Source organism: Phyllostomus discolor, chromosome 7 (assembly GCF_004126475.2).
Source record: "Phyllostomus discolor isolate MPI-MPIP mPhyDis1 chromosome 7, mPhyDis1.pri.v3, whole genome shotgun sequence".
In the NCBI taxonomy this organism is placed as follows: Eukaryota; Metazoa; Chordata; class Mammalia; order Chiroptera; family Phyllostomidae; genus Phyllostomus; species Phyllostomus discolor.
The window spans coordinates 121,044,836-121,060,917 of record NC_040909.2 but is presented as its reverse complement, the minus strand read 5'-3'; the positions used below and the strand labels follow the sequence as shown (position 1 = coordinate 121,060,917).

Below are 16,082 nucleotides of genomic sequence, written 5' to 3'. Positions count from 1 at the left end.
TGCGAACTCTTAGCCAAAGGTGAAAGTCCAGGTTCTAGACCCTTCCAGTTTCTGTAGTGCAGGAGGGAAGGTGTGTATGTCATTGCCTCACCGGCATTTTCCACCTCTGTCCGTAGTCATTGCCCAGGGCCCATGACTTGATGCAATCCCGGGAAGAGACCTAGACTGTCAGGGAACAAAAGCTATGGCAAGATCTTAGAGCAACTCTCCCTTTAGCCCCATAGAACCATTCTCCCCTGAGGCAAGGACATTCAAAGCAGCAGATGGAAAGGATACATATAAGGAAAGGAGGTAATGAGAAAGAAATACAATGAAAACAAAACATGAAAAAAATCACATGTTGATTCAAATACTAGTTTACATGTTGTATTATATTAGAAGGCCTAGAGAGAAATGTACTAGTTCACAGGATGTAAGATTATAGTTTGGGATTACACAATTTGGATCCAAATCCTATCTTTTCCACTTACTAGCAAGGTGAGTCAGTATATGTTTTGAAACTGCTGTGAGTTTTATCATAGCTATTTTTGAGGGTGAAATCATGATGGCTGTGCCTTGAATATAATAAATGCTCAATAAATACTGGTTGCTCTTTAGAACATATTTGTTTAAATAGTTCTGCTATGTAGTCATTTGAAGTAAACCTGTTGGTATGTCAGATACAATTAATAGCATCTTAATTACCTCTCAGAAATTTGGAAAGATAAAAAGAAACCATTCCACATACAGGAACAAACCTCCATTATTCTTTTTTAAAATTATTTATTTATTGTTGTCCCACCATTTCCCCATTGCTCACCCTACCCGTCCCCCACTCTCCATCACCCTTCTGAGAGTTAAAAGTATATCTCAGGAAAATGATTCGGTAACTTTATTATTACCTGTCATTGGAATGCATCAAAATTATTCAGGTAGATATAAAAAAACTCCAGATATGCAAAACCACTTTAATGATTAAGACAATTTCCTTTGATTTAATTAACGTTTTTCATCAGGAAGTCAACCTGTTGAAATATACATGAATGTACATGACCTTGATCAAACAAAACACACTCAAAAACTTCTTTTCAGAATTCAGTTTTTAATATATACACCATAAGTATGTCTATATTTTATATATAAATATATATACATATATATACACACACACATACCCATATACACACAAACACATATATAGAGATATACCATATATATGCATATATGGTCTCTTTGTATATAGTGTCTATAAGCCTCTCCTGTCTCATATAAGATATGTATCTTATATATGTATAATTTTCATTAAATATCTCATATATGTCTAGATTTCAATTTATATATGAAAAAGTACGCCCTGGCTGGCGTAGCTCAGTGGATTGAGCACGGGCTGGGAACCAAAGTGTCCCAGGTTCGATTCCCAGCCAGGGTACATTCCTGGGTTGCAGGCCATAACCCCCAGCAACCGCACATTGATGTTTCTCTCTCTCTCTTTCTCCCTCCCTTCCCTCTCTAAAAATAAATAAATAAAAATCTTAAAAAAAAAAAGAAAAAGTACAAGGAAGAGAGAGATAGAACTGGGTTTTTTCCTTTCCATTCTGTATTTTCTCTCATCCGAAAAAACAAGAATTGGAAAAAGAGTAATAAATAAAACAACTTACTCAATAACTAGAGAATCATCAACTTATTCAATATTTATTGTCATTGCCAGTGCTGTGATACAATTCATTCTTGCTGGAACTATGTTCAATTCAAGTATCAATGGATTAAAGCATTGTTAAGAAAGCTGGCATGTTTTGAATGTCCTGTTGACCTTAAAATTAAAAGCCATTTTTTTAAACCAGAAAAATACATTTATTCAGAAATAGTAAAAAATGGCAATTTTGGACAAGCGAGCTATAACGAAAGCCATAGGCAAGTTCAACAAACAAAGGAGAGGAATGTTAGTTAATGGAGAAAAAGGAGGAAATTGGAATAAGTTGTTTTAAATGGAAGTCCATTGGAGAAAAGGGAGAATTAAGGGAGAGGGTGGCTTCTCATTGGTAGAGTTGCTGGGGTAAGTGACTTCTTGTAGGAGATGCAGTGTACATCTTTTCTTGTTGGAGTCTATAACTGACCATTCTTTTCTGTTGATTCTTGTACCGGGGACTATAATCAACAATTCTCCCTATGATTGAACATTCAGTGATGCTGTGTGAGAGCTCCCCCTTCTGGCCTGCCCACTACATGGTAGTGAAGCTTCCCTTTACTAATTTTCACAGTCCTCTATAGATTTAATGCTCAGTGTTCATTTTCTTCCTCAAGCATAAGCATAAAATATATAAAGTATATTTTATGCTGAATAAAGAAAGGGCTAGAGTATTTACTCTTTTAATACTAAAATTAGTTAAATACAAATGTGATAAATGGCTTTCGCATACCTCATTCAATGTGTCTTTATTTCCTATTTTGTTAAGAAAATACTTGCATAGATTTTGTCTAGTTGAACTTGTGATGTCAACATGCCCACTCTCTGGCATTCCATAAGTTCTCACAGGATGAATCAAAACATACTTAAGTTAGAAGGACCGGTGTTTATTTATTGCTTGTCCTTGCTTGGTTGCAGAAAATTTTCACCTGGTAAGTCGGAATCACTTTCAAAGTAAGGTTTCCAGAATTCCTGGTTGAATATGAATTTCAGATAGACAATGAATACATTTTTATTATAAAGGTGCCCCAAGTATTGCACAGATCATACTTTTAGAAAAAATATTGTTTATCTTAAATTCAAATTGACAGCGATATATATCTTTTATAAAGCCAACAACCCTATTCCCAGGTGCTCATAGTCATGTGGCTGAGTCAGCTACATATTTGGCCTCCCTTTAGGCCATATATCTCTAATGTCTTCTCTATGTTACAGTGATTACAATCTTCTAAAGTAACAGTTTTGTCACATTAACCTCCTGCTTAATATCTGTCATTGATACTTCATCTTTTTGATTTGACAATTTTCAGTTTCAAAACATTAGTCCATGACTATTAAACCTGCCGTGGCTGTTTTAATTTCTGCAAACCAAATAATTTGCAATTCTTGAACATGTCCTGCCTTTTCTCCACACATTCCTTTTTTCTAAGCTGTTACCTTTGACTAGATGTTCTTTCTATTCTTCATGTACCAAACAGTGCTCACCTTTTAAGTTCAATCCCAATACCTGTGCTAATGAAGTCTTTCCTGCTTTTGGAGCACAGCTAAGAGCTTGCCAGCTGCATTATCATAGTTCTTTGTGCATTCTTTATTGAACATGACACATAGCTCTGAATTTTTATTTTTATTTTTTAAAATTTTTATTTAGTAATTTTGGAGAGAAAAAGAGAGGGAGACAGACACACAGACAGACAGACATTGTTGTTCCACTTAGTACTTAGTTATGCATTCTTTGGGTGCTTCTTGTTTGTGCCCTGACTGGGAATCAACCTTGGCATACTGGGATGATGCTCTAACCAACTGAGCTACCCTGCCAGGGCAGCTCTAAAGTTTTAAATTCTTGATGGTTTACTATTTAAACATATAGTCATATTATGTGTGAAAGTGTGTGTGTGTGTGTGTGTGTGTGTGTTTGTATACAGTAGTTTGTTAACTCATGTTCGTTAGAAAAGAGCGAAGATGGAACTTACTAAGTATTACAGTCACATTTAAAATGCTACTGAAAGACAGAATAGGGAAAAACTGTCACTTTCCTTGGTATAGAAAGGATGAGGAATAGAAAGATTCACTAAGTATACCTTTTCTTTCTCTGAAATGAATACAAGACAAGGTTTCTTTTCTTTTTTTTTTCAGCGTCTACAAAGATGTAAAAGCACAAGTCCTTGGCTAAAAACCTTTGTTTACAGTTTACTCTCATTTTCCCTGTCTTTCCCAGTAACTTTAAGTGAGGTGGAATTTCTTTGTCCTTAAAACACACATTTATGTGTCTCTTCCCCAGGGAAGACTGGAGTAAAAGAAGCTCTAATGAACCTTCTGATGTGTATAACTCAGAGAATCAAACTTTGTACTCCTAGAGAGGAAAGCGTCAGAGAAAGTTGGCCAGGTGTCAAAGTGATGATTGCAATATCCTTCTGTCAGATCTCCTCATTTTATCTATAAATTTTAACACCATCTAGTTCCATGATCAAACTAAAGAACCAAAACATACTTACATACTTACATACTAAAGAAGCCAAGTACTAATGTATATCAGACATCGTTGCTATAGCATTCCTGCCTCAGTTTTATTGATGGTACTACAAGATATTTTTAAATTACTGTCTGCAGATAAAATTATCCTTTGTGTAAAGAAACTTGGAAGAGTAATGCATGAAGAAATATAAAGGTTTACCTCTCAGTATGAAAATCTATAAATATCACAATATATATTTAAGACCCTGATGCATGATATAATGTATTTGCCTTTCCAGTTAATGGTAACCTTGGATGCTAAACTTTGTAGGCTGTTACCATTTCTGAAGTTTTTTTCCCTTTAACATGCTACTTGTCTAAGCCAAGAATGGTATTTATTTTTAAGCAAATCACTCTTGCTACCAATTAATTAACTGCTATAGAATAACAAGTGTTTCAAAGAGTGTATGAAACTAAGGAAACTAAGACAATTTTGGCTTGAGTTTCTTATTAAGTTTCTCTATTTCAGTATATTCATGCCATTGCTCACCAGTTGCTCAGCAACCTTTCCACAATCAACAGCATAATTGTCTTTTCTTCAGAATGCCAGCCCTTTCCAATCTGCCCACGCCGCCATTATAACCCACCTGTTAATAATAATAATGCAGTTTTTCCAATCATTTAACCCTCACATAAGATCAGGTAACACCTGATGACAAAAGCCTCCACAATGATCTTACTGCAAGCTTGACACTTCTCCCCCAAACATGTATTTCTCAATCTGCCCCTGATGCTACTTTAAAATAAACTCATTCAAATGAGATAGGTAAGCAATCACTATAGCGGGCAGTTCTCTCACCCAGAAAGATATTTTTCTAATTGTAAGAGACCAATCTTGAGAGGGCATTACCTAAGAGAGCATCTTCATGGTAGCATCTGCGCCCACAGACAGAAAAATGTGGGGGTGTGGATAGCCCCGTGCTTTCCTTTAAATCACATTGCACACATCAACCCAGCATTATGTGCCTTTTATAATTTAGAAATGAAAAAGGAGGAACACTTACAATTAATGAAAAATGATGAAACCCCAGCTTCCCCAAACTAAAAGGTTTCAGTAGAATGAAACAGAGGGTAAACATGGATACAGTCAGGTAGTGAAGGTAAGCTGGACTCGGGGACATGGTCAGCTAGGTTAGGGTAAAACCTCCCCTTATTTTCCCTTTCCGTGATGATCCGTACAAAGAGTAACCCCACCAGCTCTCTTCCTCTACTTTCTGTTTTCTCTTTCACCATATAAAATATTTTCATTATAAAACATTTTGGAGGAAAAGGGTGGCTGGAAAGGGAAGAGAAGGGAAATGCTACCTTCCTTTGAGACAATACAAATGGTGTGACATGTAAGTTATTGGATGTTTCTTCCTCTCTTTCGTTTACTTCTATCACGTGAAACATAAATGCCAGTTATATTATAATTATGTGATCTTATATTGTCTGAACATATCTGGACAGGTTCAGTTTCTTATAACTATACACTTATATTATAAAATAATAAAATAATTTATATAGCATATACAACATATATTCGCTGCATATATTGTACATAATATGGCATAATTGACATGTGTACATATACTTTCGTCATAGTTGACTAATAGAGTAATCGTATACTTTCTGAAACATTTGATTTTTTTATATTTCACTTAGATAAAGGTATTTATGGTTGACTTTTGGTTTTTCAAAATTTCAAAATTCAGAATATGAGTACTTTATCTTCCATGTAAACAACTTGGCATTAGTATATATTTTATTCTTTTCTTTTCTTTTGTTTATTTTTTTATTTTTACAGTACTTCTCATTAACCCCCTTAACCCCCCACAATCACCACACTGTTTTCCATGTTTATGAGTCCTTTTTCCTTTTTGCTCAGTCATCCATCCCCTTCTCTCCCCCACCTTAGCTGTCATCCTGCTCTCCATCTATGAATCTGCTTCTGTTGTGCTTGTTAGTTCAATGCGTTCATTAGATTCCACATATGGGTGAAATCTTATGATATTTGTCTTTCTCTGACTGGCTTGTTTCAGTTAGCATAGTGCTCTCCAGGTCCATCCATGCTGTCACAAAGGGTAAAACTTCTTTTTTTACGGCCTAGTAGTGTTCCATTGTGTAAATGCCCCATAGTTGTTTTATCCACTCACCTACTGATGGATACTTAGGCTGCTTCTATTTCTTGTCAATTGTAAATAATGCTGCAGTGAACATAAGGGCACTTAGGTTTTTTCAAATTAACATTTTGGGTTCTTTCATTTATATTCTCACAAGTGGGATCACTGGGTCAAAAGGCAGATCCATTTTTAATATTTTGAGGTATCTCCATTCTGCTTTCCACAGTGGCTGCACCAGTCTGCATTCCCACCAACAGTGCAAAAGGGTTCCTCTTTCTCCACATCCTTACCGGCACTTGTTTGTTGGTTTATTGATGACAGCCATTCTGACAGGTGTGCGGTATCTCATTGTGGTTTTAATTTGCATTTATCGGATGATTAGTGACATTGAGCATCTTTTCATATGTCTATTGGCCATCTGCATGTCCCCTTTGGAGAAGTGTCTATTCAGGTACTTTGCCCATTTTTTAATTGGGTTGTTTGTTTTTTTGGCATTGAGTTTTTAAGGTCTTTATAAATTTTGGATATTAACCCCTTATCAGATGTATCAGCAAATACATTCTCCCATTCTGTGGATTGTCTTTTTACTTTGCTGATTTTCCTTTGCTGTGTAAAAACTTGTAGTTTGATATACTCCCATTCGTTTATTTTTTCCTTTGTTTCACTTGCCTGGGGAGACACACCAGATAAAATATTATTAATAGCTGTATCAGAGTTTTGCTGCCTATGTTTTCTCCTATTTTTATGTTTTGGGCTCTAACATTAAAGTCTTAGATCGTTTTTTAATTTATTCTTGTGTGGTGTAAGAAGGTGGTCCAGTTTCATTCTTCTGCATCTATTTGTCCAATTTTCTCAACACTATTTACTGAATAAACTATCTTTAGTCCATTGTATGTTGAGTATTTTCTATAATCATTTATTTACTCATAGTAGGTATGGATTTAGTAAATGTATCATTAAATCTTGCTATCATAAGTTTCAGTTTAGATTGCAAATATTTATTCATTCACTTTTTATATTAAATCAGTAAGATCACTTGTACTTGATTAAAAAATATATTTGTAAAACGTAATATTGGTTTCTTATTCAATGCTTAGAAATTTAAATTGAAAATGTGACAAGTAGAAACAAAAATATGTAGTGATACCTCAACCAATTCAGAAAGATAATTTGTATTCAATCTCTTAGTTGTACGTTTAAATTAGCATATACCTTTTTCATTTAATTAATCATGTTCATAGAAAATGTTTTATTTGTGTTACTGATTTTATTTTGTTTTTTTGCTTTATGAAGATCAATTTTTTTTCAGTTTAACATCTCAGCAATCTGTAAGCAGGTGAAAGCATTTTTGCGTTGTCATGTTAAAGTTAAATTGGCCTCTGTTTTCTTTCTTAGAGGTGAATATATCTTATAATCAAGAGTATCTTATACTCATTTAATTGGGTATTTTAAGGTTATAATCATATGTAGTTTCAACATCAATTCAGCATTTTAGTTTAAAATAAAAAATTTACAAGACCAATATAGACCTACTCTTTCAAAGTAAATGACAAACAATTTTTTTTTCAGGATTTGTTTACTTAAAGTTCTCCCAGTTAGACAATGTCCTATTAGGTAACAAGTGATGAGGATCATTTATATTTTATACATTAAGGGCTACTTTCCATTTCAATTTACCCATCTTTTCCTAAGTTAAATATTCATACTACATACACTTTACTAATTTATGCAATAAAATACTAGTCTCTACAGGTTTGGAGATACTGCAATTAATAATGTATAAAATGCAAAAATCTTATTTTGCCAACCATGATTTACTTTCTGAAAATTGTAACATGTAACAAAGCAGAGGCTTTGTTTTAATTTACCTCCTCAAGTTTCAATTAATTTTCAAGTGACCTCACCTATTGAGGTTCATGTTTCTAGAAGTTTCATGTACAATTAAACAAAATAAATACAACATATACATTAAATTACATATGCTACATTTTATGGGACATTTAAATTATTACTCAGATAGAATTGCTGTGTGAGTTGTATTTAGATTTTATTTTGATATTTTGCATATTTTTATTTTGCATGTTTTCATGTTTAATGTTTTACATTTTCTTTATTAAATATCACAGTACCACAAATTATTCACTTAGAATTATTTTGTTAATTAAACTTTCATTTGTGCTTTTTATTTGAAATAATAAAATTAATGGAACAGCATATATGGTTTTATATAAATAACATGCCAAGCATAAATACCTAAAAACTACTTCTCAGAATATGCAATTATCTTTCACTGTGCTTATATAGTTATATATATATATATATATATATATATATATATATATATATATGTCTATCCACTTAAATCTCTAGCAAGATTTTCTGTTCTTTAATTCCATGATGAGTTAGACAAAAATTACAAGACAAAGTAGCATATTTTAAATATATATACAGTACTTAAAATTAATCAAAAAAATAAAAATCAATTACGATATGAGTATTTTGTGTACTTTCTAAATGACACATTTATAAATGGCTTTTCATTAATTATGCTTAGTCTCTTGCAAATATGCCACTGAAATAAAAAGCCTTCAAAAACATGATTTTCATTCATAAAAAACTTAATTTAATATTGTAAATATTACTATTCAACAAATTTGCAAGTTTACATGTACTATGTATGTCATTTTTCTGTTATCATAATTTCAAAGATAACATGTAGTTATGATTTCTAGGAGCATGCTTATATATGTAATCCATTTCATTTATTTTTGTTATATTGGGAAATGTGTTGTTAAAGAATATTAATAAACATATTTTAGATGTGTGTTTATGTTGTAAACATCTAATTTAATATATCTCAAGCAACTTAATGAAAGAATAATATAATTGTGATAGCTACATCTTGTATATGTGATTTTATTTCAAATGAAGAATGGATTTTCTGAATGTACATTATTTTCCTTAATTTTTTGTATGTCTTATAAGTATTTAACATTGTGCTATTAAATATAATGTTACAAAATTGTGTAGCCTCCCTAAAATTTTTTAAAGATAGTAAGATATATATTTTAATTTTGGATAAGCTATATTATATATTTACTATCAGAATGTTGCTATACTCAAGTCTAAGACTTTTGACAACAATAATAACTACCTTATAAAACAATTATGCATGCAAAATGTTGAGTGTTTTTCCGTTGTTAAATGATATATTTTGACAAGTTAGAAATCTCTTTCACACACTGCCAATTTAAAGTGGTACCAAAATCAATATTCTAAATTTGTTTACATTTTTAATTAAATGATTATATTATATAATATGACTGTATGATAGAGGATGATTTTTAATAAAGGAAACGAGTATTATTTCTTTATATTTCCACTTTATATATCAAACATACCTAAGGAAAATTAAATGTACTTCTAACCCTGACCTTATAAAATATAGCTACTTTTTACTCTATTGAAATTTGAACATTCTAGGCCTATTTTACACTAACACTGTAAGCTTTCATGTTTTGGGAATGATGACAAAAAATCTTAAAGTTGCTCTTATTACTTATCTACACATCCCACACTTTTTCAAAGTGATGTTTTTGAAAGTTCAAAACAAAATTTTCAGTTTTTTCTTCCTTTGCTTTCTTACCTTTGTTTCATTATATTGTTTGAAATACTACTTGGCCATGTTAAAATTATAATCATATTTTATTTATGAACTTTATCTCCTTTATTACTGTTAATATCATTGTAGCATTATTATTAAATCAATTCATTAACTTATTATTTCTTTTGACACATATTTCTTAAGCATCTACTACATACCAGGCAGCATACTAGATGCCATTCAGCAGTGACTAGAACATACAAAAGTATCAGCCTTCAGGGAACTTGCCTCCTAGTATGAAGAAGAAAGAATGTGAATAAAAAAATATAAATAAAGCATAAGAACCAGTTAGTAAACTTTCTGGTTGAAGTACAGTGTATATCTGGTTAGATTGTTGTTATTAAAGAAATGGGATTTTCAATGCTTTATTTCAACAGTATATAGCCTGTTACACACTGGTTAAGAAAATAGTACTTACTGTACTTAAACAACAATTAAAAAAGAAAAACAAAGAAACAATGCAGATTGAGGCAGAAAAGTCAGTAATGTTGACCCTTTATTTAAAATTTTGATATCTGATTAATCATCAATTTTTGACAATTTAATTTTTTAAAGATAATCATATTAAAATATTTTGTCTTAAAAAAATGGTACTTAATCACCACCACTATTAGCCAGAAATAGAGCTCTGTTACTGTAGATTTTAAGACTAGGGTCACTAGCAAATGCTAGGTCTAAATGCTCAGTTTAATCATTTGGGTTTAGTTGTAATGACCTTACTGATGGACTATAATATCTATTCCATTTGTTTTGTTAAAGCTAGGAACATTGAGATTGGAGACAGGGCACGAATTTCATTTTTTACATACTTTTAGATTATATGTGATGACATGTTTATAGTTAAATGGTTTCCTTTTAAAACTAAACCTTAAAAGCCTGGAAATTACAGTGAAGTTCTGAAACATTTTAAAATAGTAGCTTTTCATTCTATTTTCATGATTTCTTTCAAAAATGGAAGGTGTAGTTAAATTCCTCAAGAGAATTACAAGGATCAGGTAACTGTTTATAGTAGTGAGCCAGAACATGGGCATCCCAAAAGTCTGGTTAGCTTGAGGTCCATCACTGAACATCAGTAGTGGAAGCACAGTTATTTCGTAATTATGTGATTAAGGAAAGCCTTTGACAAAAATTAGTTTAGTAAGTAATACTGGCCAGTTTGCATAGCTGACATGAAGTGAGTAGATTCTAATCTTCATGAATATCTGACTTCCTTTTTGACTTTAAAACAGTGACCAGCAGTGTTTTGTCTACCAAGCACCTGCCCACAGGAGGATAGAAAAGCAGAGCATGCCCCAAACACCTTAAATGACACAGCTATTTTCTTTTTGTGGAATGCTTAAAATATCTTTGTGTATTTCTGTCTAAAACTAATTATGTTGTGGACAGACGTGGTGAGGGCAGTTTGTTGAGAAGGCACGTGTATAGGAAGGCATGTGCCACTCATTGGCTTTAAAAAACATTCAGAAGATACCTAACGTGGACCTGACTGCTATCTGTAGTTAGAGGGTACACCTCCAAAATTTAATATTTTTCGTGAAGCATTTTAGTTGTCAAGATTCTTTGAAATGTATCTTCATTTAGTTTCATGCTTCTATTATAAGGATATTTTTTTAAAAATATGTAAGAATTATTTATTATCCAGGACAGTCTTTTAAAAGGTTTGAGTGAACAGGAAAAAAAAAAAAGAGAACTAATTTGGCATCTTTAAAATGTATATTAAATTATAATAAATCTTTAATCATAAAGTTAAAAATTAGAGATATATATTGTAGAATGCTTATGAGATATTGACAAATTATGAACCATTTTAAAGCAAGATTTATATTAAATATTCACAGTAATATACTTAATTTTCAATAATTTCTAAATAAAATGATTTGTTTGATATTAATTAGTGGAAAATTGGTTAATCTCAAATTTTACTTTAAAATTGAGACAAGTATTACCCAAATTCCAAACAGTTCACTAAGTTCTAAAGTATGTATAGCTCATGACATTGAATATTTTATGGTGTTGACTGCTTTCTGGCAAATAAGATTAATATTTACATAGAGCAGATATTTCAATGTTTCATTTTTAAAAATCATTTTGTTTTAATTTTGGCTTTGATTTTTAAATTCTTTCTTCATTTGCTTGTCTTAAAATAGATTATTTTCATATTTTTCCCCAAAATTATGAAGAAAGGTGCACTGACTATTCAAAGCATTCTTTTGAGAAAAGTGTGGTTACATAGTTACTCATTCTATCAGAACTTGTCACTTGCTTGACATCTGTTGCTAAAATTCATCTATCAATAAATAGCAAAGAAGATTCATTCAGGGCCACATAAATGGTTTACTGTTTTACCTTTTCCCCGTTATTGTATTATAGTTAAAATGTGACGTATTTATGTGTAATATCGATCTGTAGGTTGATTGATACAAACCAGCCATCAGATCTGGTTGCTTCACATTTTAGTGGTATGTTTGTGTTATGCCTCTTAATGTTGATTATCCTTAAGGTAATAGAAGGGAATATGATTTATTAAATTTATCAGAAAAAAATATAAACACAATTTAAAAGAAAAAGTTAGCATCTAGTGCTACTGTGTCCCACAGGTTCTTCTACATTGACCCACACTACCTCCACTGGTGAGTTAGCGGAGCATAACAGGACTGCCACTGGTGCTATTGCTGTTGCTAGCACACCTGCAGATGTTACTGTATCCAGTGTTACAGCTGTCACCATCCGTAGACTTTCCGAGGAACAGCGAGTGCAAGTTACGAATCTCAGAAATGCAGGTCTGGACCCCAACACGTCCAAGGACGGGCTCCCTCCTCATCCAGCAGATACACAGAGTACAAGGAGAAGACCAAGAAATGCTGAACAGATAGAAAGAACTAAAGAACTTGCAGTTGTTACTCATAGAGGTATTGGACGTTATTTTCCTTGTGCCCATTTAGTTACAGCCGAAGCTATATTTTGGTAATGGTTTCTAATTAGAGAATGAACTGAAAGACAGACAAGATGTAGGAAGGGAAAGACAGTTCAAAGTAGTAGCTGAAAAATATAGATAGTACGGCCAAAACTTGAATAATATGAAGGCATAGAAATTAAAATACACAACAGTTCAAAGTGCAATGGAAACGTTAAAAGGGGTGGGGGTAAAAGCAGAGAGAAAAGAATGCATGAAAAAGTAGTAAAAACAAGTACTAAATATCTACTGTTTATTACATACCAGTTATGAGGTTAAGATAACATGAAAATAAAATAGCCAGTTTCTGTTAATAATTGCACATATTTACACATTGATGATTTATCCTATGTAGTAATTTTCAGTATTTGCATGAGATATTTATGTTATACAAATAAATGCTAATTAATGACTGAGAAAATAGATAATCTGATTGGGAAAAATGGAAACGTTGAGTCTGGTGATGGTTTTGCACAGCTTACTCTTCTATGTCTAAATTACCTGACCCATGTTATTGTACTGAGGACAGATTCTCATTTGGAAAAGGTAACAGCTCTTCACTGAGTTTATGGCTCCAAATTTAAATGTTACTTAACTTTATAATTTAAATTTTAGACAAAAAGTACCATGAAGCCAAATTATATACTGGTAATTTTCTAGTCATTTAATATTAGCCTGCCTACCTTACAGAGAATTTGGGAGGGTAGCAAGTGTATTTTTCTGTTTCTTAGTAGCGAGTTTCATTTATCAGTTTAGGGAAAAAAATCAATGTAGTGTCAAAAAAATAAATGGATTTCATTTATATCAATATATGCATCAATGGGAATATTAATTAATTGAACACATTTTAAATACCAAATGTCTACTCCAACTCTAGTTCCAACTCATTATCCTATATTTACTAAAATGATTATGGTTTGTGTAGAATGGTTAGGCATGGTTTCTACAGACCATGCCATAAGTAATTAAAAAAAAAAACATTCAGAGCTCCACTCACACTAAGGCCAAATTTCTAAACTGCAGTTGGCTGACATCAAAGCAGTATTGTTATTAAAAATAATGTCAGCTTAAATTAATTTCCACATGCATGAAAGTCCTATTGAGTACCTTGCTCTGATCTATGGGAAATGAAGTTAAATAATATATGACCTCTTCCTTTAAGAGACAGCGATAGAGTAGAGGTCGTAGAAAAACCTATCTTGGTGATACAAGGAAGATTCTCTGAAGCTTATGGCTCATAGCAATACTAAAGAAGTTGTAGGCTATTCAGGCAGTGAGTCAATCAACATTTTAAATAATCGGTAGATATAATATAAAACTAATTGCTTAATTATTCTAGATATTTTAGAGAAAAAATAATTATTTTCCATCTGTCATATTCTCCACAATGTAGTCAGAATTACCTTTTAAAAATGAATGTTTAATCATATCATTCCACTGTGTTAAGGCCTCCAGGGGCTTCTCAAGGATCTTAGGAATAAAATCAAGACTTGGTGATAACCCACAGGAAACTTCATGCTCTGGCTTTGGTCCACATCTCCAAATCTGTCTCATGTGACTCAGCCTGAGTCTCTCTCTCTCTCTCTCTCCCTCCCCTCTCACTCTTTGCCAAACATAATCTTTTTTTTTTTTTTTTAATTTGTCAAACTCACCATGTTCTTTTCTACCTTAAGCTACTTTCAAAATGTATCCCTTCCTTCCTGCAACCAGGTCATTCTAATTTTTCCCCAAGTTTTAGCTCAAATTGTCACCTCCATGAAGTTTAGGTTTTTCCGGTATTACTCACTGTTGTATCCCGGACTTTCCTTGCTTTTGGAATCAGCAGCCCTACCCTTGTCCTGTAAATGTTACGTTCTTCGAGTTAAGGAGTAGATGGATCTTATTCGTGTTTCATTCCTAGACTTGAGCTTCTAACACACACAGACATATTTAGATATTTGCTATACTAATGAATAACTACCTATAGTTTCATTAGCCAGTGCATTCACCTCACTTAAAAGACATAAAATTATACTTCACTATAATCAAATATTTGCCTATTTCAGAATTAAAGATAACTACTTCATTTTACACAGTTATGAAGAGACTGTTTTTATCCCCGTTAAAGGCAACAACATTTTCATTAACCCACAATAATATATTGCTTTTACTATATTAACAGTTCAAACTGGATATAAATGCCTTGCCTATAGCTCTTATACATTTATGAAGTCAAAAGAAATTTGTAATTAAACACAAGAACTCTATAGTTAATGAGTTTCACATGAATAAATATCAGTATAATAAAATGGGTGTTATTTTACTGGAACTAATTACTCTCTGTGATAAGAGGGTACAGCAGCGTTGGTGCCTTTGATGTCTAAGAGCCCACACTCTTATGCCTTGTGTGATAATTTAGCATTTTCATCGCTTTTTGCTATTCACACTGCAGTTAAACTTTTATTTTATGGTGTTTTTAATCCTTAATAATTTCTAATTTATTATTAATAGCCTGAGGCAGAGTACTTATAGTTTCCATCAATGTTACTATGAACACAAAGGAGACCTGGACACTGAAATTGCAAATAGTATCCGTACTTGTGTGTGAGTGTGGGCTCAGAATTAATTTATGGTATGTTACATTTAATCACTATAACTAGTTAGATTATTATAAAGAACAGCTGCTCAATTATAAATCTGAGAAAAATTAGAATATTTATTAAAGATATCTTCAATTCTCTCTAAGGCACTGCAACTAATTTTCTTATTGTACTAGAGTTAAAACAGCACTAAATCAATTTACTATCTTCTTAAAGAACTTTTTTTAAGTTCTTTCTTTTTAGAACTTTCTACTTGTTGTCAGTAAAACAACACCATTTTTTTATTTTTACCATTTAGAGTCTTTTGACACTGAAATAAAAAGAAGCAAAAAATGAATTAAAATACTAATAAATAATATTGTTTTAGATCTTCTTTGAACTGTGTATTAGCACTACACTGCAGTTTCCTGGATTAGTGCCCAGTAGTCCTCAGAACAAGAATTCAATTTTTATTGACTCAATTTTAGTCCACTTTGCCACCTACTGTGAGTGAGATCCTGGGCTGGTCACAGAATTATTGGAATTCAATTTCCATATCTGCAGAAAAGTACTGTAGTGCATACAACATTATGATTATTAAGATGATTAAATGTGTGTAATTGGGTAGAAG

General features: G+C 32.2%; 1 protein-coding gene across 1 annotated transcript in view; it reads left to right on the top strand.

Moving 5' to 3' along the window:
• The window catches only part of CSMD3 (CUB and Sushi multiple domains 3), an 893,237-nt gene that overhangs the window by 329,609 nt on the left and 547,546 nt on the right, over window positions 1–16,082 (top strand). The window contains 1 exon segment of the mRNA XM_028533680.2: window positions 12,538–12,849. Within this exon segment, the coding sequence (XP_028389481.1) occupies window positions 12,538–12,849 (312 nt within the window).